General features: G+C 42.1%; 1 protein-coding gene across 1 annotated transcript in view; it reads left to right on the top strand.

Annotated features, from left to right (window-relative positions):
- SH3BGRL2 (SH3 domain binding glutamate rich protein like 2) overlaps window positions 1-23,352 on the top strand; it is a 31,819-nt gene extending 8,467 nt beyond the window's left edge. Inside the window, exons 2-4 of the mRNA XM_044421651.1 lie at window positions 7,381-7,566; window positions 19,152-19,232; window positions 20,323-23,352. Coding sequence (XP_044277586.1) covers window positions 7,381-7,566; window positions 19,152-19,232; window positions 20,323-20,337 — 282 coding nt within the window. The 3' untranslated portion in view covers window positions 20,338-23,352. The remainder of the gene's footprint in view (window positions 1-7,380; window positions 7,567-19,151; window positions 19,233-20,322) is intronic.
- The last annotated feature ends 2,734 nt before the right edge of the window (window positions 23,353-26,086 follow it).

Raw genomic sequence — 26,086 nt, forward strand, 5'->3', positions numbered from 1 at the left:
CTGAATTAGCTTTGGCAGACTTTCGCCAGCTTGGTGCCCTCCAAGCCTGTGGGACTACAATGTTCAGAGTCCCCCAGCCAGTTACACATACATCCCAAACTGTTGTTGGGTATTTGAGGGTTTTCCATTCAAACAAGCCATGTTGCCTGCCTTCAGACAACCCAACAGGTAAAGCTCAAATGGCTAATGAAGAAACAATAACCTTATACAGACTGGGGATTAAAATAAGACAGGATGGCTTGTCTTGATTTACCAGCTCAGTGTCAAACAGTTCAACTCTTTCTCCTGGCTTCTGATTGCCCACCATTAATGCCTTCAGAAAAGCCATATTTTATCTCCTGTCCCATGCTGTTCCAGTGATTTACTTCTTGGCAAGTTCTAGATTTCCTGATGTTTTACTTAATACAACTAGTGTAATGAAATTCAAAACCCATCACTTTCTTGACAGCATAGAGGAAATAATGCAAATGGTCTTGGCAATGCACAGCTGGCAATTTTCTGCCTTAACTTCCCTATATCTGTCTGGCTGTGGCCCATTTTGTCCCTTTTTAAACGGCTTAATGTTGACGTTTGTTTAGCCAGTGCTTGTTAACTATCTGCTGAATGTGCATGCTTTCAGACTAAGTGCCTGAATAAAATTGTTCGGGCATGTAGAAATACTAGCCATGTGTTTTCTACCAGCTGATGAGCTAATTGTTACTGCTGAAAGGGGAGTGTCAGCTGTGCTTGTGAAATGGCTGACAACAATTAGCATCTTTTGGAGATTTTTTTTTTTGCATTCTTTTTCCTTGTTTAGAAGCGTTTACATTTTCATGGAGGTGAGCCTTCTCCATTTACAAGCAAAATACCTTTGTTAACAAAGGTAAACCTTTGCCTTTCACCTTGTTAGCATAGGTCTGGAACAATGGGCTTCAGTTCTTTCTTGTTTGTTTGTTCATTGAAGACACTAGGACAGAAAAGGCACACAATATATTGCTTCATCTAATTAATGTCTGCAAAGCACTAATAGTTGGGTAGTTCAGCTCAGTATATGATATTCAGGGTAGGCAGAGTCTATGTGGCTTTTTCACTTTCTTGGTTCCCTTCTTGGTCCTACAGTTGACCAGTCTTCAAAGGTCCTTTACTGAAGCCTCCAGGTTAGAGTCAGTGCAGCGTAGGGCCACAAGGTTGGTGACCGGTTTGCAGGGGATGGGATATGAGGTGAGACTAAGGGAACTGGGTCTCTTCAGCCTGGAGAAGAAGAGACTCAGAGGGGATGTGTTGGCAACATACAGGTATGTGAGGGGATGTCATACGGAGATGGGTAGAGACCTGTTCTCCCCTGCAGAGGAAGGCAGAAAGCGCTCCAAAGGAGCAAAGCTCAGGGAGCCAAGGTTCCATTTGGATGCTAGGAAGCATTTCCTGACAGTTAGGATCCTGAGGGTGTGGAATGGGCTTCCACGAGAGGTCGTTGAGGCCCCATTGGGGTGGCCCCGTCGGTGTTCAAAGATAGGCTGGACGTCCACACGGTGGGCATATTGTGAGTGGAGCTGGCTGGTGCCAGAGGTCAGACTAGATGGCCCAGGAGGCCCCTTCTGACTCGCTCTGTTTCTATGAAGCATTCCCCTCCTGTCAACAGCATAGCCCCTCTGTTCTTACCCACGGTGCTTCAGGGTTGGCAGAAAGAGCAGGCATGGTTGGGTATCTGCTAAGAGCCCACCCCCAGCAGAGGCCCACTGACAAGGGTCCCTTCTCCTTCCCGTGCTCTTCAGTGATGTGGCCTGCTTGATCAGCAAGCCTCTTGGTTTGGCCTAGTGGTGGTGGCCACAGTGGTGGTGAGAAGGGGGAGCAGAAGTTCCTCCTTGTTCAGTGGTTTTCTGGCTATCAAGCAAACAAGTGGAACAATGACAGAAAGTGGATGAGGAGCAATAACAGCTGGTGACCATGGTGGTGAGAAGGCTGACTCACTGAAGGAAGAGCCCCGTTGAGGGTGTCTTGCCCGAGCTCCCTGCAGAATCTGGGGAGGCCCTGGGATCTCACTTGTAATTTTTGTGGCACATGCATTCCCTGATTTGGACAAAGATTCCAGACTGCCCTGGGCTTAAGGACATATAGTCTACTCCAGCATTTATATTCATTTGGCAAGACAAGGGCCAGTCCATCTGTGGCTGTATGCAAAGGAGAACTGTAAAATAACCTCCAATTGTATAAGCTGTATGCATCCAGATTTTTATTACCAAGATCTCCAGGTTTCTTGGAACATCACAACATCATGCTTTAAGGCATATGGGAATGGTTATAATTAGTGTGTCACATGTATGAATATCTGAAATGCGCACAAATAGATTTAGTAATTTGGGGTAGAAGAGTTCGTAGTTTGTTCTTATGTAAATTTGCCACTCCCAACTGTTGAAAACTTGAAACCTTGCCTGGTCATTGTCCTGGTGGAAATTGTCACAGGCAATGTCCATCCATGGAAATGGACAAGGGCAAGCTTCAAACAGATTAACTTGCTTTAGCTCAACAGGAGTCAGATGGGGAGCTGCCAAGTGAAAACAATGCCAGGAGAAGATGTGAAAGGGAGTGGTCAGTAATTCATTCTCATTTCAGTAAGATCTGTTAGATTTCAAGTGTGGGTCTGACAGTTCTCAGCATTCCCCACTTTTCCACCCTTTTTCCAAGCTGCTAGATGGAAGCACTCACTTTTGACAGCTGTGAAGGTTTCTTTTAAAGCAAAGTTGTTGATGGCTAATCAAAGTTTTTTCAAGGACATATGGCAGCCATAAAATCTGTAAGCAGGAGCTTTGACAATGGGCACTTACTAAGACATTGACCAGGGAAGGCTTCAAATTTTGAGTACCCAGAGTTGTGCACTCTCAGTAAACAATAACCAAAAACATTTGTGCACATTCCTGACCCAAAAGACATAGGTGGCAAACTAGCAAGAGTGGTTCTAATGTGCAGCGTGGGCATTTTGGTTAGGCTGTCACACTGAATATCTCAAAAAGCACTCTCAGAAAAGTAAAAAGTAAAAGAAACCCACACACACAAGGGGAAGTGGAGCAGGGGAAGACATGCCAACCACAAAAGGGGTTGTGATCACAGTGGAGAAGAGTGAATCAGTGATAGTTGCGCCAAAGTGCCACTTGGGCACCTGGTGGAGTGTCTGTCTTGCTGGCATACTGGCAGCCTTGGCAAGAGGGGAAATAAGTAAGCCCCACCGAATTCACTGGAACTTTATTTCTGAGCAAACATATAGGAGAGATTTTCTTGCCTATTGTATTTTGATTCTATCTTTGCAGCTCTTTCAATTGAAATGTATATTTTAAACACACTCACCATGTGCTTTATGGTTGCCTTTCTGTGAATAAAACCATCTCTTCCTTTACATCTTGTGTGTCTTTAACAGGCATTACTGTGTCCAACCATAGCCATATTCTTTATGAGTCCTTAAATAGAAACAATTTCTTCATTACATTCTAACCACTACACCATATGAGTTATACAAAGTCCCTTGGCATATATAACAGTGAAGCGTGTTAAGAAATATTTACAAGAGTCTTGCCTGGAGCCCTATTGGTGTGTTCTTAAAAAGCAAAAGCAGTGCACTGTTTCAACAGGAAACAGGCAAGATTGTGGTGAGGGATGATGGGAGTTGCAGTCCAAGCACATCTGAAGGGGTACAACATCCCCATCATAGCTAGGATTTGAGCCCTGCAGATCTATCTGAGGAATGTCCAGACACATCCCTGGTGCTAGCAACACGCTAGTGGCCTGATACTCCATTAGTGGCTGCCCTGCAAGCACAGCTGTCCATGGCAAGACAACTGCTGATGAGGGGAAGAGTTTAGCAGGAGTACCAGGGCAGTCTGAAACATGCATGCAGGGTGGAAAGATGCAGAGAGTGTCTGGATCCTGTCCTAGCTTTGCAAGCTTTTTCCCTAGGCAGACCCTCCTTATATGTACACAGAGCCAGTTTTTCTGTTAGGTCATCGTGTGCAGCAACATAGGAAGCAGCCTAACTTTGAGTCAAATCATTGGCTTGTCTGGCCTAGTGTGAAAGCCTGATTGTGCAGGCTTGCTTAGGGCTGCCTAACCTCTCCACATCGTTCTTTTTAAAGATGCAGATGTCTGCAGATGTCATAGATGATGTCTGTGGACTTGATATGGCTTTTTGTGGGTAGGAAATACTTTAATTTTAAAAAATGAAATCACCTCTGCTTCCCGGCGAACAAATGCTTAAAAGTGGAGAGCATATTGCCTGTCGTGTTCTCCCTCCTCTTAGTGCACCAAGTGTGTAGTGCATTCCCAAGTAATTGAACATCTGCCTGATGTCCAATTAAGCTTCTCTCCCGTGATGTTCAAGTCAGCATCACAGGAGAGATGCTCCTAATGAAGCAGTTGCTATGGCAAATAGCCACTGAATCATTACTTTGTTCTTTGGCTTTCCTCAGACCTTTGGAGGGAGCTGCTTAGCAAAGATTGTTTCTGTGGTGAAACAGGCCCATATCTCAGTCAAATAAACACCATACTGGAGAAACTGCTCTATGGCCTGTTGCTACATTTCCATGCATGACACCAGCTCTGCTCCCTGAATTCAACTTTAAAAAATAAAATTCAGATAGAACTTGCTCCTTTTGGTGGAGGCTTCAAAAGAGGCTCATCAGTAGATTTTTAAAATAACTTTAGAATGAGAGAAGGAGGTTAGAAAAATGCTTTAAAAGCATCTAACCCACCTTGTGTTTTTTAAAAGGGTAATTCAGAGTAAAGGAACTCTGGGCAGGTGTTTTTGTAAGCTATTGGGCATGCATAGACAGAAGGATAACTCAACATTTTATGGCATTCTGGTGTACCATTTGCCCCCAGTTGGCTTCTTCCAGTAGTTCAGCAAAACCAAACCATAAAGGAGCTGTTTAGTGTATTGATTAAACCCAAGTTCCTGGTTTGTGGTGCTCTTTGCAGTTCAGCATCACAAATCTGTTTGTTCGTTTGTTCGTTCATCTGTTTCTTTGTTTTGGCTCTGCAAATCTTGGTTTGTTTCAGAGCAACAGGTTGGGCTCTGCAGTTTGGACAACGTGCCAAGCAAACCACTGCTAAGCAAAACTGGTGCTAGTCTAGGAGTTAAGCATATTCAAAAAAACTGTGCATTCTACAGAATCCATGGTATTCTTCCATGCCAGTTCGTTAAAATTTAGATAGATTTATAGAATAATAAGATCTCTGGTATGGTTTCTTGGAAGTACCTCCAGCCACTCCAATAAGGTTGTGTCAAATTAGAAATAACGCCTGTGTATCTTTCACGCTGCTGTGTGGTTTTTCAAACATCCTGATTATTGAGTTTTATTAAAATGTAACATTCTTGTATATCATCAATAAGGCTCAATAGTATCTTCGGCAGAGGAAGAAAAAAGAATGATAAGATAAGGACACTGTAAAGAAACTGTGTTGCAAATCGAATAACTCATGAGGCATAGTGGTTAGAGTGCTGAGGTGGGACTCAGGAAAGGTAGAGTCTATTCTCCCCTTGGCCATTCACTGAATGTATTAGGGTCAGTTACTGATTCTCAAACTAACCTACCTCGAGAATTGTTGTGAGAGTAAAATAGAGAGTCAGAGGAGGATTCTTGATTCTTTGCAGGAAAACAGACAGGATATAAATGTAATAAATCAATCTCTAGCTCAGCTAAACTGAGATGGTAGAATATGTAGCTTCAATATAAGGAGACTTGCTTCAATCTTTCAATCAAAGTCCTGAGGTTTTCTTCAGTGAATTAAACAAGAGTGAGAGGAAAATGAAAACTAAATAGTAAAAGGGCTGTTCTGCATCCTTTCTTTTTTATAATCATTATTATAATTTTCCCCTCCTCCAAAATTACAGGGCAACATACATGCAGCTATCCTGGTTTTATCCTCATATTGGTTCCATATGGTAGGTCCATTGGAAGGGCAAGTGACCATCATAGCAGAATGGGCATTTGAACCACAGGTCTGAATAAACCAGAAGAGTCTCCTGCCACATATTTTTAAATGGGGAAACATTTTCTGAATGTGTGGCTTCCTTCAGTGTGGCAGTGATAGAAGTTCTACTGTTTCCTTCTTGGGAGAGGAACACGTTTTAAGGAAAGGCGTCCACAGCATCTGTGGATTCAGGGAAGATGCAGTCACAGCTCTCGTTGATTTCTGCATCTGTCTAGATTTTTTTAAAAGCTGACCTTGAGGGCAGAACCACCACAAGGTGACATACAAGATACAAATAATACAAAGATGAAAAATACAAGGGAAAAGCAATAACAATATAGTCAATAAAGTACTGATTTCCGGAATGAGAAATTCAAGCAGCTTGTTGAAAATAAAATCCAAAAGTGATGTCTCAAGAATTAATTGTGTCCTGGCTGATGGTATCTAGCATGGTAATAGCTAAAAAGTTGGAAAGCTTAAAACTCTCAACACTGAGATTCTGGTACCTGGAGCCATGGTAGAAAAATTTATATTATCTTAAATTTGCTAAAGGCAGTTAAAATAATCTGGTTTTTATTCCAAGTGGCATGGTTTTATTCCATATACAAATAAGGGACAAATGTAATCATCTCTAGCAAGGCCTTTCAGCAGATTTGTAAAACAACAAAAGCAAAATCCTAGGCATGTTTAGACCATTAAAAAGGTCATACAGCTTATAATAAGTAGAATAATTAGATTTATATTCCACTTTTTCTTATAACAAACTCAAAGTGGTTTACATAATTCTCCTGCTCTCAATCTTATCCCCACCACCACCACCACCACAACTCTGTGAGGTTGGCCTGAGAGTTTGTGACTGGCCCAAGTCACACAGCTGGCCAAGCAAGGCTAGAACCCAGATTGTCTGAGTCCCAGTCCCACACTTTTAACCCTACACCACACTGCACCACACTCAGCCATGGTGGCTGGTGAATTCTGGGGGCTGGACTTTTGCATGTTCTGTCTAAACATGCATCGGATTGTGTCCCTAATATGATTTGTTATTATAAAGAACCACAAAGAAAATTTCCAGGTAGCCAATAAACCCTACCCTCGTTTTTGCATGTGAAGTAAAAGAAAAACACATCTAGACTTAAATTTGATGTATTATGGTCTGGATGGTCTTTGTATTTGGAAAATTAATACTATTTTTAAAAGGAAAAGTTGAGCCACAGGAAGGCACTACTGTGGCTTGCGCAATGGTACTGTTAGAAAACACGGCAAACACTTGAAGATACAGATAAGGAAACTCTCCAATTAATTGTCGGTAGTGTATAAAGGCACTGCTGTGGACATGGATTGTGCTACCTGTGATCAAAGTAATTCTGTCAAGACGCAGTAGTTTAATCTAACTGTCTTAGCAACAGCTGGTTCCATCCTTGTTTTGGCTTCGCTTTCTCTCAGATAAAGAAGAGGCAGCAAGACATTGTGCGATTTCTGGAAGCCAACAAGATTGACTTTGAAGAGGTGGATATCACCATGTCAGAGGACCAAAGGCGATGGATGTATAAAAATATTCCTCAAGACAAACAGCCTGCACAAGGCAACCCGCTGCCTCCCCAGATCTTCAGCAACGATCGTTACTGTGGTGTAAGTAACCTTTGATGCCTCATTGCTCTTCCATGGGCACTGCAAAGGCACCCACTGTTTTTCATGACAGTTCAATCATCAAGAAGGTGAATCCTGCTGGTGTTGCTATTGTTTATGGTTCCATCTTAAGCTGAGAGATGAATGCGCAAACAGGGAACACAATATGCAGAACACAATGGGCAAGCACCAATGGGCTTTGCTGTTGTGCTTTCCTGAATAAACAATTCTGCTCTGGATGGTGGATAGCCTGAGCCTTGGTGACATTTGAATGCTGCCTTGGGGATGGCTAAGATCAGGTCATTTACTGTGTTGACTAATTCCTTTACTCAGTGTCATAATTATGAAATTTTTTGCTTCCCCTTTAAAAATACTACATTCTTGTAGTACAATTGTTTAGTGGATTTGGATTCAGAAGGCCTGGTTTACTTTTCGATCCGTTGTTTGTGAGCCTGCATATTTTAACTCCTAGTCAAATAATTTTTAAGGTGCTTTCAGTCAAAGGTTCCAAATGTCTTCAGTAGGTCTGTACCTTTATTAGACCTCACCAAAATGTCATCAAATAGTGAGAAAGCTTCCAAGTTCTCAAAAGCTCCTCAATAGGCTAAATGTAGAGCAGAGTGGGCTGGGAGGAAAAACAAGACTGGTGCTGACGCCAAAAATAAATTAAGGCTGTGGAACCTCAGGCATGGGGTTCAAATGTTGGTCACCAGGCCTCCCTGGATAGCCACAACCCTTTCTCTGGCTCCACCCCTTTTCCTCCACCAATGACTTGGCTTTTGCGCAGTTTCCCCCATTCTGAAAGGCTGCCATCCCTCCCCAAAGCAGAAAGAGCTTTAAGCTAAGTATGCTGGTTTCCCCCTTGTATTTGCTGTCACTCCATAGAAACTGGATTGAGTAGCATTCTACACCCTACAGTAATGAAGGCTCATTTACAAGTGATAGAAAGTCCAGTTTCTCACATTTTAGGATCCCAGTACTGAATGCCTAAACTCAGCAATCTCCAAGACGTGCAAAGGTGTGGCCCTGAAGTGCTTTCATTCTTCAGTAAATGTTTGAGCATTTACATGGTATGATCCCACCCACAACCTGTTTGCCGAAGATTGTACTTTCTAGCACTTCGAAATCCCTGTGTTTGCTCAATAGTACTTACGATACTTAACCTGTACTACATTTATTTGAATCAAAGAACTATGTGACTCTGTAATCTAACCCCATTCGGGAGCGGGGTAGAACTGAGGCATTAAGGAGACCCATCATTCAAATATTTCCAATAAAGTTCACTTATTAGGAGAGGGCTGCCATTTCAGCTTTTTGTGTGTGTTTGGAGTAGACCAAGAGCCTCAGATTCCTCAGAAAGATTTCACGGCCTGGTGTGGTATGGTGGTTACGAGTGCCAGACTGGGAATCAGGAGATCTTGAAGCTCACTGGCTGACTTTGAGGCAGTTATATACATTCACAGGCTTGTTGTTCTGAGGATAAAATAGAGAGGAGGAGAATCTTGGATCCTGCCTTGGGTTCCTTGGAAGAGGAAGAAAGGCAGGGTATAAATGTAATTAACAGTAATACTAATAATAGTAGTGATATTGAACAATAACATTTTTAATAATGCTAATAACAACAACCTTGAAATCCAGTGCATTAGTTGCTCTTCTGTTGTCCTTGGGGATTGAAATGACACTCAGTTGTGTTTTTGTAGCACAGCCTTTTCCAACCTGGTGTCCTCTGGATGTTTTGGATGTCAGCTCCCATCATCCCCAGGCAGCATGCTTCTCCTTCATTGGATTATCAGCCACTGCCATGTGGTATCCAGGGATGCTTGGATGTGTACAAAAGGACCATGACTGTTTGACTGAGCCAACATCTGGAAGCACCACAGTATTTAATGCCAGCAGCTGTCTAAGTGTTATGAGATGACAATCATCTTAACATATCCGCATTCCTGTTATCCTTCTTAATCCCTTTATGCTTGCCTGGCCATCTTGTCTTTGCAATTAACTGTAATGAGTAACTCAGTTTTGCAAGTTGATTGCCAGGAATGGGAAAGCCCCAGTCTTGCAATGGTTGGATGATCCAAATCTGATTTACAAAGTATTTGTGGTTTCTCTAACTGCCTTTGGAAAGTAGGCAAGCTCTATTATGGAAGTGCTGTTTTATGCGCAATGAAATCTATGCCTGGCAAGCTGCCTGGAAGCAATCTCAGCAATGATGAGAGATCTCTCTGCCTTCAATTTTCCTTTCTGTATGTTTTCAGGCATTGCTGAGAAGGGTGAAGCAAATCTCTTTGTAGGTTTTCACATGGGTGAGCAGGATCTTCTCCTGGCAGAAAGTCTTCCTGAGCACCAGCCTAGTGTGTTCATGATAAACTATCCAAGCACCCTCCAGATGCACTCTGGAGGTTTGGAGGATGTGGACTGTGGGGCAGTAGGAAGGGAGCAGTTGGCAAAGGAAAGATCCACCCACATGACATTAGATTCACCCATTGCCTTTTACTTCCCTGTGTGTGCGTGTTTGTGTATAATTTAGTAAGTATTTTATGTTTTACTAAAACTGTATGTCCCATGCTCATGCTGAAGAGGAAGGAGACAGAATGTTACTATTAACATTCTAACCTACTTTTAAGGTATTAATGATAATATTTATATGGTTTCTGCAAAATGTGTCAGGCACAGTTAATCCTTCCAGAATGGTTTAAACAGGCTGATGGTCTGTCTGTTCATCTGGCACCCCACCTTCATACGAACATATATTTAACTTATTTGGTATGCTCCTCGTGTGACATTTTATAGACAGCAGGTGTGTGTTTGATTCACCTCCAAGTCTGCAGAGTTCTCTGCAAGCTGAGGAGACGCTCGGCTAGGCTCTGTAGCTGAGCACTATTAAGAAAGGCCCACATTCTGCACTGACTGTGAAGGAAGTTTTGCTTTCTGAGTGCTCATCCACGTATGTTTCTTATCCTGATATTAGAATGTTTCATTCAGATGACTTTTAACTTTAAGTGAAGCGTCTTTACTATTATCTTGCTGTGGGAGGCTGAGGAGAGAGAGTGAGGCTGCTCAGCCAAGTTCCCTGTCAACTTTCTGCTCAAAATAACACACCTGCCACTATTCCCTCACTAACAACAGAGTTCCCAGTGTGCATGCTTACAACAGTAAGTACTGTCCTGTAGCTGCCTTTGAAGACAACTCAGACGAATCAGCTGGTGCAGAATGCAACTGCCTGAGATCTAGCTTGGGTTGGATGAACAGACCATATTATCTGTTCTTTTCTATACCGGCTGCAGTGGTTGCAGGACCAGCCATTCAGCTCTTCTGATCTCTGGCACATAAAAGGGCATGTGCCTAATGACCTGGTTTGCAACTAACAGCAGCACAGGAATGTATGCTTTGTTTCCGGATTACAGAGCTGTCATGCAAACCTAGAACTCTGGGTTGATTTTCCCTCAGCCCCATTTGGACATCCCAGGACACAACCAAACCAAAGTGGAATTGAAAGTGATTGCAAGGCAGCGTACCCACTCTGTGGGTTGCTATATGTGTGAATCAGGTCCAAGATTTCACCTGAGAATGTTCAACTTGAGAAAGGTAATAACAGTAATCCAGTTTGTGTATACAGAATTTAAACAGAACCCCACGCAATCTCTTACATGTTCACACGATCAATGGCCACAATCCTACCTGAGATTCTTATCGAAATACTAGGATTTACTTTTCAATAAACATGGGTGTGCTTACACAGGAACTGTTTTGCATAAGGTAAAAATGACATGACAAGTTCACAAACTGAAAGAAGCAGTTTGGCCTTCTCCCCTGATGCAGGGTGTGGAACTCTAAATAGATGTGTGAACAAGCTTCTCTTGGTATTGGCTGCAAATTTAAAGCGAAAAGTCACCTGCTGTGCCTGCCCATGTACTTGTCCATGTTACAGAGAATCCCTTCAGTTTTTTGTTCCTCCTCCTCAGAGGTTAATCTTGGAAACACACAATTTCAACATCAGAACGGTACCTGTTAATGCTTAGGTATGTTAACATAAACATCGGATAACACTTTTTAAGGGCACTAGATGTGTTCTATAAATAGGACCGCCAGATGCAAAATACTGCAGGGACAAAGGCTCCTGTAGTTTTCATTGTGTAGAAGAGCTTCAGCAGGTGTAGCGTTTCTTTAGTGCTTTGTCTGACACCAAGGCAGCAAATACCCTTTTTGACCTTGGAAAGAAGGTAAATGCAGCCCCAAGTGAATTTGCTTAGTTTTCATATATTGTTGAAATAGCTTGCACATTCTTTTTATAAGTATGGCAGGTGGCAAATCACATTTGGTGGGCATATTTCACTTAATATCATTAATACTCTACTTCACATGTGAAGAATTTAAATTGGCTTAGGAAAAGGCAACCTTGAAAATTTATTAGAGCTGAAAAATGGAATGAACTTGCTGGTTTTTTGGTCTCAACACCATTTTTGTCCTGCTTTTAAATATTCCTGCAAGTAGAATGCTAAATTAGTATTTCTTTATTCAATGCCAAATGCAGTGAAAACTTCTAACAGGGCATACACAGAATAGTAGAGGTAGAAATGTCCAAGTCCTCTAGGTGATGAAGATAGTCCCATCCTTGCTTTTTAGTACTGCATAACATTTTAGAGTTTAAAAAGATTCAGACACATTATCTCAGTAATTCTTATAACCGCTGTGCAGGCTAGATCAGTATCATTATTCCCATAGGAGGAGGCCTGAGTTAGTTTACTCTAAGGCAGAAGTAGGCAACTTTTCTCTAGAAGTTTTGGCCTACAGCTCCCATCATCCTTCACCACTGGCTAACTAAGGCTTATGGGAGTTGTAGGTCAAAACATCTGGAGGTTCAAGAGCTAATGTTTGTTGGAAAAATGTATGCATTGATCCTAAAGCCATGGAGTGAGGTTTTTTTGTTTTGTTTTTTTCCTGAAGCTGGATTTGAACGAGGGATTTCTGGATTCACAACTCAGTGTTTTAGACACTCTGCCATATCAACTAGATTCATTAAATCCTTTTCAGGTACTTGCAGCTCTCTGTGAGTCTCTTTGTTTTCCTTTTCTGTTATATAACTAGACCTATTCAGTATTTTTTGGATAGTACTGCACACAGTTTTGTATAATGCTGGAAAACTTTCACCTTGGACTGGTTTGTTGTTAGTTATGGCTGTGTTTTCTCCATCATCCAAACCTCATGTCTGCAGTTGTGGGTGAACTGCCATCTAGCAATTCTGTAGCCATAAGAGCGCCTGAAAGTACCATGAGAAGTCACTACAGATGGAAACTAATGTATATTCTCCATGCAGTTGTGGGGATTTGCATGTGTGAAGACAGTTACGCAACAGTTAAGCGTTTTCTTTTCTTGTACAAAATGACTTGTTCCACTGAGGAGATCCTTCTATGTTTCATCTCCATCACAGGCAATCAGATTGTGGACCTGCTTCCTCAGGTCATCATTGCCCACTTTTAAGGTCAAAGAGATAAAAGGCTGATAGACTGCTTTGAAGAGGAATCCTATAATGAAGAACCTGCAATATGTGAAATTAATAGAAAATATAGCAAAAGTAGCTCTTTAAAGCACATGGAAGGAATAAAGCAACTGGAATCGATATGATATGAACAAAACTATTCCAAGCGGCAGAGATTAAATTGGTCCAAATTCTGTCAGGAATATGCCAACTGATTTTGGAAAACAAAACAATAGTCCATGGTTTGGAAACATTCAGTGTACGTTTCAGTCCCCAGGACAGGAGATGCAACAGTGTGCAGCAAGTATAGGACCATTGTACTAATTTAGACAAGCAAAGTGATTCCCTAGGAGTTGCAAGAAAGGATTTTATCTAGTGCAGAGCAACATGCAAGCTGTATTCTGAAAAGGAAGAGACACTCAAGATCCTGTTACAAATATATGTTGGCTACTGGAGCACACTAAAGAATTTCAGAAGATCCGCCTATACTTTATAGACTACAGCACAGCCTTTCAATGTGGATCATGAGGCCTATGGATGGTCCTGAAAGAAATGAGTCTGCCTCAACAGTAGATTGTCCTGATCAAGTATCTTGTATCATAGACAAGAAACTACTGGTTGGACAAAATAGGGAGAAGCAAAATGCTTTTCTACAGGCCAAGGCATCATGCAAGGGTGCCTTCTATCTCCTTATTGGTTCAGTCTGTACACAGAACACACCATAAGGAAAGATGGATTAGGATCAGAGAAAGGAGGAGTGAAAATTGATCAAATATACATCACTAATTTAAGATACACAGATGATACCATACTACTGGCAGAAAGCAGTAATGACCTGACTCCTGATGGAATGGAACGAAGAAAGTGCAAAAGCAGAACTGTAGTTGGGTATCAAGAAAACAAAAATCATGACCACAGAAGATTTACAGAACTTCACTGTTAATAATGAAGAAATGGAAATTGTGAAAGACTTTACATACGTTTGCTCAGTCATTAATTCAAAGGGTGACTGCAGCCAAGAAATTCAAAGACTACTGTGACTTGGATGGGCAACAAGAGAGAAACTAGACATGATCATCAAGCATAAGGACATTTTACTAGAGACCAAAGTCAAGATGATCCAAACGATCATATTCCCAATCACAATCTTGGGCATGAAAGCCGCACAGTGAAGAAAGCTGTCAAGAAGAAAATGGATGCATTCAAAACATGGTGCTGGAGGAGAGCTTTGTGAATACCCTGGACCAGCAGAAAGACAAACAAGTGGGTCCTGGATCAAAGCAAGCCAAAGCTTTGCCTAGAAGCAAACATGACAGATCTGAAGCTGTCATACTTTGGACACGTCATGCAAAGTCAAGATTCACTGGAAAGAACATCATGTTCGGGAAGGTTGAAGGAAGAAGATGAAAGGGAAGACCGAGTGTGAAATGGAGTGAATCCATAAAGGAAGCCACAGCCTTGAACTTGGAAGAGCTGAGTGGAGCTGACAGGGACAGGCCATTTCGGAGGGCTTCCATTCACAGGGTCACCACAGGTCAAAGACAACTTGATGGCACATAGCAACAACACCCAGTGCATGCAGCCCTGATTAGGTCTTTAGTGTGCCCAGATGGCATTCCAGGAGGCAGGTTTTAAGCTTCCCCTGATATTTTCATCTCAACATTTCACACATGCACTCATGTGAGCAGGTTTAAAGCGGGGAAAGAACATCTCCATTACAAAGATTTGAAGAGCATTCAGTTTGGCCCTTAGAGAGATTGTGAAGGCTGAATTCTATGGAGAAAGCTTTCCCCAGCGTGGTACCTTCCAGATCTTTCCAACTACAGCTCCCAAGATTGCTGACCATTGGTCAAGCTGGCTGGGGCTAATGGGAAATGAAGTCCAAAATGTCTGGAGGGCATCAGGTTGGGGAAGGCTTCACTGAGCTTTTAAAAAGTGCTGCTGCTTTGAATATTTTTTTAGTCTTCTGCTGCTACCTGTACATGATTCTGTTTTTACAGTGCTGTTTGTTGTAAGCAGCCTTGAATGTTGTGAATACAAAGCATGTATAGAAAATAAATGTGGAAAACCCCTGGTGTGTGTGCTGTCCTGGCCTGTCATGAAAAATCTGTTAAAGATAATTGAACATATTCCTTGGAGCAAATGCATCAAAGCAATCACAAGACGGAGTTAGTATGACAAAAACCTTCAGTTTGGATAGTCCTTGCAGAACTATTTGTGTGAGAGAAAATGCTCAGGCATGCTAGCCATATATATTCCTTTCAACCGCTTTTCCCCTCCTAAGAGATCACTTGTTATCTTAATGATTTATTGACATTGTATCTCTTGCAGGAACAGGAACCCATCAATAGCAGATTCCTATAAAAGCCTATTGAGTTGAATGGGTTGCTGTGGGATGGAATGTTTAGCCCAGGTTGTTTGCACATGAACAGTGAATGATGTGTTTTTTCAATCCTTAAGCTTCTAATAACAAAGCCCCTTTTCAAAGCACAAGGTTGTTAGTAGAGGAGGAAAGCAATAAATAGATTGCAAACAGAATCTGTGTGTGCCTTTTAGAACACTCCAAAGGTTTTGTCAAAATATCAACTCTTGAAAGCAGTGCTGGGTAAGAGCTTTCCTTTATAATCCCACAGAACTGAATGACCCTTTCAGCCAGGAAGCTGGCCTCATTGTCAGCTAGACAGCTGAGAAGCAGGGGGCTTGTTTCAGCGGATTTTTCAAAAGGTGGCAGTTCTCTTTGTGAGACCCCTGCTTTTTGTAACTTGTGCAAGATGATCTGCCTCTCTGATACATGAGCTAGTATTTGCATATCTGACTGATATAGATTGTTTGCCTATGGTTTAACTCAATTTACTTAAATTGAAAAGACTATCAAATGGAGAGAAATGGAGCATTGTCATGCTAAATGCATCGATTGATCTCCAGCCCTTTTCTCCATGAATTGTTACTACGTGAGGTGAGGCGCCCCTAAGAGTGCCTGGCTTGAGGATCCCTTGATACCTGCATGGCTGAGTGAGAATATGAACCTGGGTCTCCCCAGTTTTAGACTGCCACTCTTAACTACAGTTCCACACCAGTCCTTGTGCAAACCAAATGAAAGTTGTTCTGGTTTGAATTAGAGGGTTAAGACTGTAGCTTGTACTAGGACTGAAATCAGCTGGACTGCAATCCTGCTTGCCTTTTTTACTGAATCACCCTTTAAGACAGGGATACTGACTCTCTTTAGGCCAAGGGCCACAAAGTATCAGGAACTGCATTCCAGTGGTGGGTGGAGGTGCAGTCAAGAGGAGTAGGGCCCAAAATGCCTCCTCCCCATGTCATATATTTTAGTTTAATATGTTTACTGATAGCAAGTAACCCTTTGGGGAGGCATTTCAGTTCTTCAGGATGAGGAAAAACCAGGTGGCTGCTGGCTGGAAGAAAGGGGTGGGGCTAAGGAAGAGGGCGTGGCCACCTGCAGAACCCCAGGCAGGTTGGATTGTGTCCCGGACCGGAAATTCTGCATCCTTGCAACAACAGGTGGTGTTGTCTAATATCAGATTACCTCCTATTTGAAAGGTGTGATGGTAAACAGAGTTTTGCTGTTCTTCAAGCCTTTTGAAAAAGAAGCACAATATAACATACTCCACTTCCTCTTCATTCAGAGCTGGCGCAGCAAGCCATCCGAGACAGATCTACCTAATGATGCCAGGTTTTGGGGAGAAGCTTAGGACAGAGCAGGGGTGGCAAACCTGGGACTCTCCAGATGTTATTGGTCTACAATGTCTTTTGATCATGGGCTATGCTGCGTGAGTTGATGCAGTTTGGAGACCCACAACCTATGGCTCCCCACTCCTATGGTAGAACAACTCAAAGAAGCTCAGCCATAGATCAAAACATTAAGCATTTGGGAAATCAATTGGTGAGACAGCATAAGAGCAAGTGGAGGATTGCTGTTGTCAAGGGGAAACTTGAAGCCTTGTTTCCAGAGCTTGCTTGGGTACGAATGGGTTACTGCTTTCACAGGAGCCAAAGTGTTGCGAACAAAGAACGTGAAGTTGCTCTCGGGAGACAGGAGAAAGCCATTTCACAAATTTTACTCTTTGTGTGGAGAGAATAAATCAGTTTCAGTGAGCCAACAGCACATCCAAATCCAGTACGTGTGAAGACGCATCTTGGGGGCACTTGTACAAATGGTGCAAGAAGTACCTTTCCTTATGGAGTGTATCATGTCAGTGTCGATCCCCAACCCACCCATCCACCCATTTGTTTTATACTAGCAAGAACACTTCAAGCTTCACCAATGAAAAAGCAATCTTGGAGATACTGACATTGTTCTTTACCTGGCCTGGGAAGCACAGCCCATTTGGGCAGCTGGGAAGAGGGCCATGGTTCAATGAGAGAGGCCCACTCGGAAGGCCCCGGGTTCATTCCCTGGCATCTCCAGGGAGGACTGATGTCTGGAACTCTGGAAAGCAGCAGCCAGTCCATGCCGACAGCACCAGGCCAGATGGACCAATGATTTATTTAATGTAAGGCTGCTTCCTATGTTCTGGAATACGGTGACCTAAGAGAAGAACTGGCTCTGTGTGTATATAAGGAGGGTCTGCCTAGGGAAAGAGCTTGCAAAAGTAGGATCCAGACACTCTCTGTTTCTCTCCTCGCTGCTTGCATGGTTCACTCCCCTGGTGCTTCTGCTAACTCTCCACAAGCAGTTCTCTCACCATGGAAAGCTCTGCTTGCAGGGCAGCTGCTAATGGAGTATCAGGCCAAACGTGTGTAGGGATGTGTCTGAGCATTCCTCGGACAGGTTTGTAAGGGGTTTTGTGACCCTTCAGATGTTGGCTGGACTGCAGCTCCCTCACTATTGGCTCTACTAGGTGAGATTGATGGGGAGCTGCATGTTCTCCGTATTCTAAGAGTGAACACATTCTAAGTACAAAGCTGTATGTAACTAAAATGAGGCCATGCATGTACAAGTGTGGTGGAGAGGTGTTTCCAGTCTCAAGAGAACCCTTAGGTTTGCAGAAGTGTGTGTGTATGGAGGGAAAGTTAGGAAAAAGCTCTAAACAGCACGATTAATACTGAGCATGCCCTACTGGTCATAGAATACTGACCATTAGGGAGGGAGTGAAAAATCAGGGGTGATGGAACAGAACAGAATGGAGTATCCTGGAGAAGGTTGTGGCTGGCTGGGTGGAACTGCACAAAGCAGTTTTGTTTTATTTTGTGGGCCTCACTAGTTATTCTTGAATCTCTGCCCAGCCTATTGTTATTAGTTTCTTTAAAACATGCATATGTACTGCCCTTTATTCCATCAGAATTTCAGAAAGTGTATCTAGATATGTCCGTTACGATTTTAAAGATAAAAGGAAGCAAAAAGATTAGGCAGGGTTTTGGTAAACCTTCTTTTGATTTTCATGCTGCATTTAGAAATAAGCTTTAAAATACGTATTTCTTACATTTGAGTGCTTCCTTAAGTTGGGCTGAAGTCTTAGACACCCTTAGAAGGAAACCTTATTTCACTTAATGGGAATTCCTGCATGAGATTGTGCTGCCAGACAGCTTTGATTGAATGTTTAGGCATTCTCATCAGAAATGGTGAGCTCTGCTCCCTTTTCCATGGCAAACTTGGATGGAGAGCCAAAAGCAGCAAAACCTGCAGAACCTGTTTCTAAGGTGTAGTCCTGAAGTGCGTATTCCAGTGCTTTGGGGTGAAATGACAAAGCACTTTGCTTCTTACAAGGAACATATATAATTATATTGTCATGGTTAATAATTGTTACTTTCATTTTCAGTCAAGTTAGCAGATTAAATAAACCAGTGGCAAGGTCTAATATCAGATATTTTAGCAGGTTCTTTGATTTGCTTTGATCTATTGGGAGGGGATCTGGGAAATAAAATAAATATCAGTACTAACTTACTGATAATCTTGTTTGTTTTTCAGACATTTCAGTAACAAAGCAAGGCAACTGGAATTATCCTCTCCTATTGAATATGGTTGGGGTTATTGCTTTATCTCAGTAGTTTGATTATACTTTATCTCTGACTAAATACAGTATATTGTCAATATATGTAAGTGGGGTACAACTTTACACAAGTCACTTATTTTCTTCTTCTCTTTTAACTTTAGGATTATGACTCCTTTTTTGAATCCAAGGAAAGCAACACCGTCCTTATGTTTCTTGGCTTGGAACCCAGCTTGGCATCAAAGGTGAATATGTCATGATTTGAAGTGTAACAAGATTCAGCTTGTGATTTTCAGGGCAGGGAAGGTATATTCTGTGCCTGGAAAAAATAAAGAAGCATGAGGTATTTTAGACAAACCTAAAAAACAAACAACCCAAAACGATTATCTTATCATACATAAACATCTAAGATCAAGATTTGCTCAGTTGTTTCCCAGTACCTCAACTGATGTTAATCAGCCTCTTCAAGGCTTAACTCTAATAGAACTCCTTGGAACATGGATAATCTCTCTTTGAAATTTGTTGTGGTCTTATTAGATCCACTGAAAATTTAGTCAAACTAGGCCACAATTGGTTGTCTTTGTAGCACATCATTGCAAAAGCTTTTGTAGCTGCTTCATTTGGAATCCAGTAAAGGTGGGAGCTGGTTCATATGAGACACAGATTCAGGCTACTTAGCCTGCTTGCTTGTATTGACCTTTAGGAATAACAGTTCTGTCTGCTGTTCCTGAAAGATTTGCATGGCCACAGAGACAGCTGAACCTCAGCTACATGTACTGTGTCCCATGCATTGCTTTAGGCAGACCATAAATGCTAAATAGTTTGGGACCAGGGCAACTTAAGGATCAGCTTATCCCCCATATGCCCACTTCTTCTGGTCTATTCTAGACATGCCTACCTAATGAAGTCTGATGGCTGTCTGTTAGGAGCGGGTGCTTTTCAGTGGTCACACTGACTTTGTAGAATTCTGTCCTCGGAGAGCTATGCCGAGCTCCAGCACGATATACCTTTAGACACCAGGCTAAATCCCGGCTTTTGAAGAAGTCCTTTGCACTTAATTGATGTGGTTTCCGTATTTGTTGGTCTCTCTTTTGTGGACTGTTGCTTCTGCTTCATGTCCTTAACTCTGGCTGTTAATTTTTTTAAATTAAATTTGTTTCTTGTGATGTGCTTGCTGTGATTTTTGGTTTAATTATATATTTTGATGCTTTAACATTTGATGCTAGATGTCATGTTTGGTATTAGCTACTTGAGGTTTTTTTATAATATGCAAGTAGTTAGAAGTTTTTGAAGCAGATGACTATATCATTATAATGTTCTTTTTTATATATACAGGAGTCAGAACCTTAGATGAGTTCCTTGAGGATTCAAGAAGCACATTGTCTGAGTGAATGAAATCCTTAATGTTCAGCACACAAAAGCTTCCCTAGTGGATCACTGTGACACAAGCCAATATGCACCATCCATGTTTTGCTTGACACGAAAGAGGTGAAATAAGGCCGTGGATGCAAGTTGGACTAAGGGATGAAGCTGCTGGTGGTGGGGGGTGTTCTTCCTGCTTTGCAAACATACCTGAATTTGATGTTAGGGACCATTGCTCTAACAGGTGCTCATGTTCCATTTGAATGAAGACCTCTAGTCTCAGGCTGGTGGCTGGGTGTCAAAACCGAGCATACGGTGGTGTACGATCAGAGCTTCAAATGTTCACTACATTCTGAGCTGAAAATTATGGCAGACATAACTGTTATTCTAGGACACGGGTGAACATGAAAAAAGGCAGTGCTGAGCTGCAAAGATCACAGTCCAAAACATACCAAAAAAGGGCAAGATGTCTTTTTTTCAGAATATAATTGTGCTATTTGTGCTGTAATTTGCGTCACTGGTTTAGATGTGGCCTGGTGAATCTTTCCACTTGGAAAAATGAAATTAAGATCTCACATCTCCTCTAATTAATATGCAGTTAGAAAGGCAGGGACCTTCCCACGTGTATGCCTGCCTTCAGCACTGATGACTTTGCTTTGAGTTGCCACTGAGAATAATCTGAACTGAGAAGTTCAGTGAAACCTACCTTAACTTTAAAAGAGAGGTATGTCTGCCATTTTGACCTTTCTGAAATGCATTTGCCAAAATTTATATTTATAAAAGAGGTATATTCTTCTACCTTACAAGCAACTGTATTGCTTCAGAGAGATTAATTTTACAACAAAGTAAAAACCTATAGTATGCTGACTATCGCTGTCAGAGTCTATAAAAGTCCTGTGGCCTTATAGGGGGAGGGTATAGAGAGGGCTCTTAAAAGCAGAAGCATCTCTTCCTGCCTGTACAATGTGTCACTTTACATGGATGTCCTGGATGAAGGTAATTGCTTAGCATCTTCCAGTTTCGGACCACAGAGGACAGTAAGGATAACATATTCCAGCCCAGGGGATTATCTGGGATGCATCCAAATGGACCGGGCAGGATGAAGAAATATCAAGCATAATCCTTAGGCCTGTCTACTCAGAAGTAAGTCCCATTAAGTTCAGCAGAGCTGACTCCCAGGTAAAGGTGCATAGGATAGCTGCTTCACTGAATTTTAAAACAGTTTCATTTATCTCTTGGGGCCACAACTTCTTGTCAGAAATAATCCCCATTTGTCACTGCAATCTTTTTTCCTGAAATTGTGTGGTCTTCTTATCAAAGCAGTTTTGGAAATGCTTTTTCTGTTTGGGCTTCATTTTGTGGCAGATCCCATTTGAGAACTTTTCTTCCATTGCCCCCGGTTTCTTTACCGATTGTCTATGTGCTGGAAGACCACTTGACTTGCCCTTCTTTGGCTGATGGTGCTGCCTTCCTGTTGGGAAGAATTAAAATGTCAGTGCTATAAATATATGGAGTAAAATTCTGCTGATTTTCTTTATTGCTTTGCAATGGAAAAATCCACTCTGTGAGCATCAGCAGAATTTCTCTCTGTGGACTAGCTTTCCCCCCAGTATCTAAATTCTGCTATAATACAGAATTAGTCCCTAAGAAGAACTAATAATATTTGGATTTTCAAGTGCTTAATTTTACACACTTTTAAATACACTTTTGTGTACTTACACTACATCCTGGAGTGGGGGAGATCTGATAACTAACATGAAATTTGGATGATCTGAATTAGAATTCATATTCTATGCCACTGTCCCAGAATAAAATATAAGTCTGAGTTCACAAATAAATGTAGTGCTTAAACCTTATTAGTGAAACAAGTTAATTGTAATTAAGTCCCATTAATTTTAATTGGATTTAGGTACAACACAGGGCCAATCTGCAGATTGTACTTACTGCATAGCATGTTGCATCTTGTCAACTGCAAGCATGTGAGCAGGGCAATCCTTACTTTGGATCCAGTGTGCATTAAAATAGGATTTATCTCCTTATTCCACTGTTCTTCTGTGAGCGAAAATTGAACCCCACTCATAGTTTTTTCCCGATTTTTAAAAAAAATCCAGTTGGTACCCAGATTCTCAAGTGCCAAGATGTAGTTACTACATAAACAATACAGCTACTGTGTTTGGGATTGAAGCTAAGGACTTTATGTGGTGTTTTGCTGGGAGGTGCATGTACTTCAGTGCATGTAAAAAGCTTCCTTGGCCTTGACCTTGATCAAGATGCCCTCTTTTAGTGTACTGTGGATCAGGGCAATAAAGTAGTTCAAACATTGCTCCTAAAATGCACAATAAAAAAGAGAAAAGGGGACGCCACCTCGAATCAACCATTAAGAAGCTCTAATGGTACAAACGCAGGTAAACGTGAAGTGCTTCTAGACAGATAGTTGTTCGACACTCAGGGAAGTTTCCAATGCTGTTTGCGGTCGGGGGCTCTTCCAAGGAGGTGGGAACAGTTCAACAGTCCACTGTGCTACCCTTTCCACTGTGTGCGTGCAAGCCCTTGCACATGCTGTAGTCACTAATTTTAAAGATATTTACGACAGGCAAAAGGTACATCATTTTAAGATGCCTTAAATGTATATATGTGTGTATGTGTTTGGGAGGAAGGATAATAGCCCAGAATACATGACGAGAGTAAAAGGTGTCCAATTTTCATGCCTGTATCAATTTGCTAAACTTACTGATGACTTCTATACAGTTTTTAATGCAAAGTTTGGCTTTTGTTTTTATATTAAAATTTTGTAAAGTGTTTGAATTTTTTTCATTTTCTTTTCATTAATCACATCCTTGTTTTTTATGTAATTACTACAATGTATCATTTTGGTTTATTCTTTTTTTAAAATTGCTGATTTTCTTTGTTTACAAAGCTCTTAACTAGCTGGTTCTTTGATGTCCCAACCCTCTAATGATATGCTCATATCAGGAAATAAAGTAGGTTTGTTTGTTAGTCAAATATGCCCTGAAGACTGTACTTCTACAGCCTCCTTTCCACTTATGGAGCTGTTTATACACCCCCTCCACACATACGCACACAAGCTATGGATAAATTCACTGCAGTGCATTGTTATTTTTTAAAATATAGTAGCACCTTGGTTAATTAGTAGATGTCATCTGTGGTTTGTTTGGTTGTTTATAAATTTTTCTTTTTGAGGATGCTTCTCACAGAAAGAAGCCCCTGAAGGCAACTTTCTACTTAAATATGTAAAATAATTTACGAACTCTGAAGCACCTCACAGAGCAAACTTTAAAGCAGGAAAAGAACCACCCAGAAGTCAAGCAGAACCAAAAGGTTGAATAGGCCATCTGAAATTCAGCAAAGAAGGGCTCAGTTTAGCCTCCTTAAAGACAGTGACATTTCCATTGTTGGGCTGCCATGACAGAGGAGTCCCTGAGCTACGATCCCACCAGTCTATATTGCTTCACTATGAGGCCAAAGAGAGTTTTGATTTAGGGAATGTATACGCACGCTCTCAGTGGGCATGGTTTGCAACTGCGAGGGCAGGGACCATCTGCAGATGGCTGGGCAAGGACTGCTTCCTTACCTATGAGCATGTATATTCCACCCTTTCTCTGAGGGGCCCAAGGTGGTGTGTATGCGCCTCCTCTCTGTTTTAACCTCACAACCACCCTGCCAGGTATGTTAGCTCAAAGTTCATGGCAGCCTGGGCTCTCCAGACCTAGTCAGCGCTCTTAACCTCACCCCACACTTTACTGTTCCCATGCCTGTGCAGTTTTGCCCCCTGCAAATGTTCTCCAAACCTCCAGATGGGCCCTGAAAGCGGAACTAAATGCAGGTGCAGGGAAAACCACCTAAGGGGGCAATTGAAGAGCCCTGCCCTGGGTCTAGTCTGCTTCCATCTCCAGGCATCTGAACTTTTGGCCTAGGATGAGCTGGATGCGGGCAGCACAATTCACCCAGAAATGCAAAGCAGTGCAGGGTGGAAACTAATCCTTTCCTTTCAACGCCATTGCACCTAAAAGTGGTGAAGTGTGGATGTGACAGACAGTACTTGACCAACAGGCATCATACAGATTCACGCACCAGGAAGCCATGACCAGTTCGTGATGGCAAACCCTGTGAAACATGTGAAATGTTTGAAAAGAGTATAGAGTACCTTGGTGTGTATCCAGTGACAGGTGTGCCCTGATGGAAAGCACTTCTGCCTGTGCAAGCCGAGGCAGCCAATTTTTGCAGGATAATTACTGCCATCCCTATCTTATTCCAGACTGTTCTAGAGGGTTCCTAAAGGCTCGGGGGTGGCATTCAAGGACAGTAGGCAAAAATGGCATGTTCTGCCTTGCACATTTTAATTCTTTAGAAAGTGCTTCATGTTAGTGCAAAACTCCTGTTGGATACCACATATTTTCTGGCTTGCTCTGTTTATACTCTGTTTTTATTTTGAACCTTGAGTAGTGCACTTGAGGGAAGATTAAGGTAGCTTCTTGTCCTCCCCATTCCAGTTCCTGTAGTTTTTGAAATGAGGCAAAGCACAGAATAAACCACTCTTTGTTGAAATAGCTTCATGGTGCCTGTTGTATGAGACCAGCATTGATCTGCTTATAAATACCCTCTTCGTGTGATCACCTGATGTTATTATTAGCGCTGGTGAAAGTCTTTTTCACACACAGGAGAAAGCCACATTTGGCGGGGGAAGAAACTTTGTTTGGACAAGTGAGCCATGTCCTTTTAAAGTTATAAATCAAAGTTGACCAGTTGGAGCAAATAAAGTTGTATCTACTTAAAAGCCTCACCATTTATGGGGATATAACCCAGCTGGAATTCACTTTCATGTGGAAAAAAAAGCATCAAAGTGATTATGCAACTCTGAGACTAATTGTCCTAGAGCAGTCTTCCTCAACCTGGCTCCCTCCAAATGTTTTCGATGATAATTTTCAGTATCTCTGACCATGGGTTGTGCTGGCTGTGGCTGATGGGAGATGCAATTGAGAACATCTGGAGGAATACAAGTCGAGGAAAACTGGCCATGGTTCCTTAACCAAATGATCCATTCCAGTGAAATTGCACTGATGTGGGGGAAGCCGGCCTTCCCCAGTCAGGGGAATGAGACTGGAGCTGGTGATTATAGGAGCCATCAAAAGTTTGTAAGAACTGAACAAATGCAACAGTGGCTCTTCACAAGGGAGAAAAGAAAACAGGAAATAGGTGGCATTCTGGAGTTGCTGATAAAAGGAAGGGAAAGGAGAGGTTGTGAAGGAAGCCCCTGCCTTGAACTGAAAGATAAATTGGAGAGGAAACAGGCAAAAGGTCCTGAAGCTACCACAAGCCACTGCTGGATGCTGGGAGCGAAACAATAGGCATCTCCTCATCACACATGTGTACAATTCCCATTGTTATTAGAACAACAGCTGGGTATACACAGTTGCCAAAAAATCAGCAATTTACATCCATGCTGTACAACTCTAGTGCAATTTTACTGCTTCTGTGGCTTGAGCTTTAAAATGGGGTTAGTCTAGGATATTCCTGTTGACTTCCATGAAATTCTTCTGGCATGAACGGCTTGAAGATCCTACAGGGGGAATCCCAGAATCCTAGGGGAGCTTCAGGGTGCCCCATGGAGCTCACTCTGTGAGGATGACCACCTTCGCCGCAGCAGATATGGGGAAGGCCTGTGGCTCCATGGAGGAGCACGGGCCTGGCCTGCAGAAGGGCCCTGCTCAGGCCCTGG

The sequence above is a fragment of the Varanus komodoensis genome, unplaced genomic scaffold, assembly GCF_004798865.1.
Source record: "Varanus komodoensis strain SLA01 unplaced genomic scaffold, ASM479886v1 scaffold12, whole genome shotgun sequence".
Classification (NCBI taxonomy): Eukaryota; Metazoa; Chordata; class Lepidosauria; order Squamata; family Varanidae; genus Varanus; species Varanus komodoensis.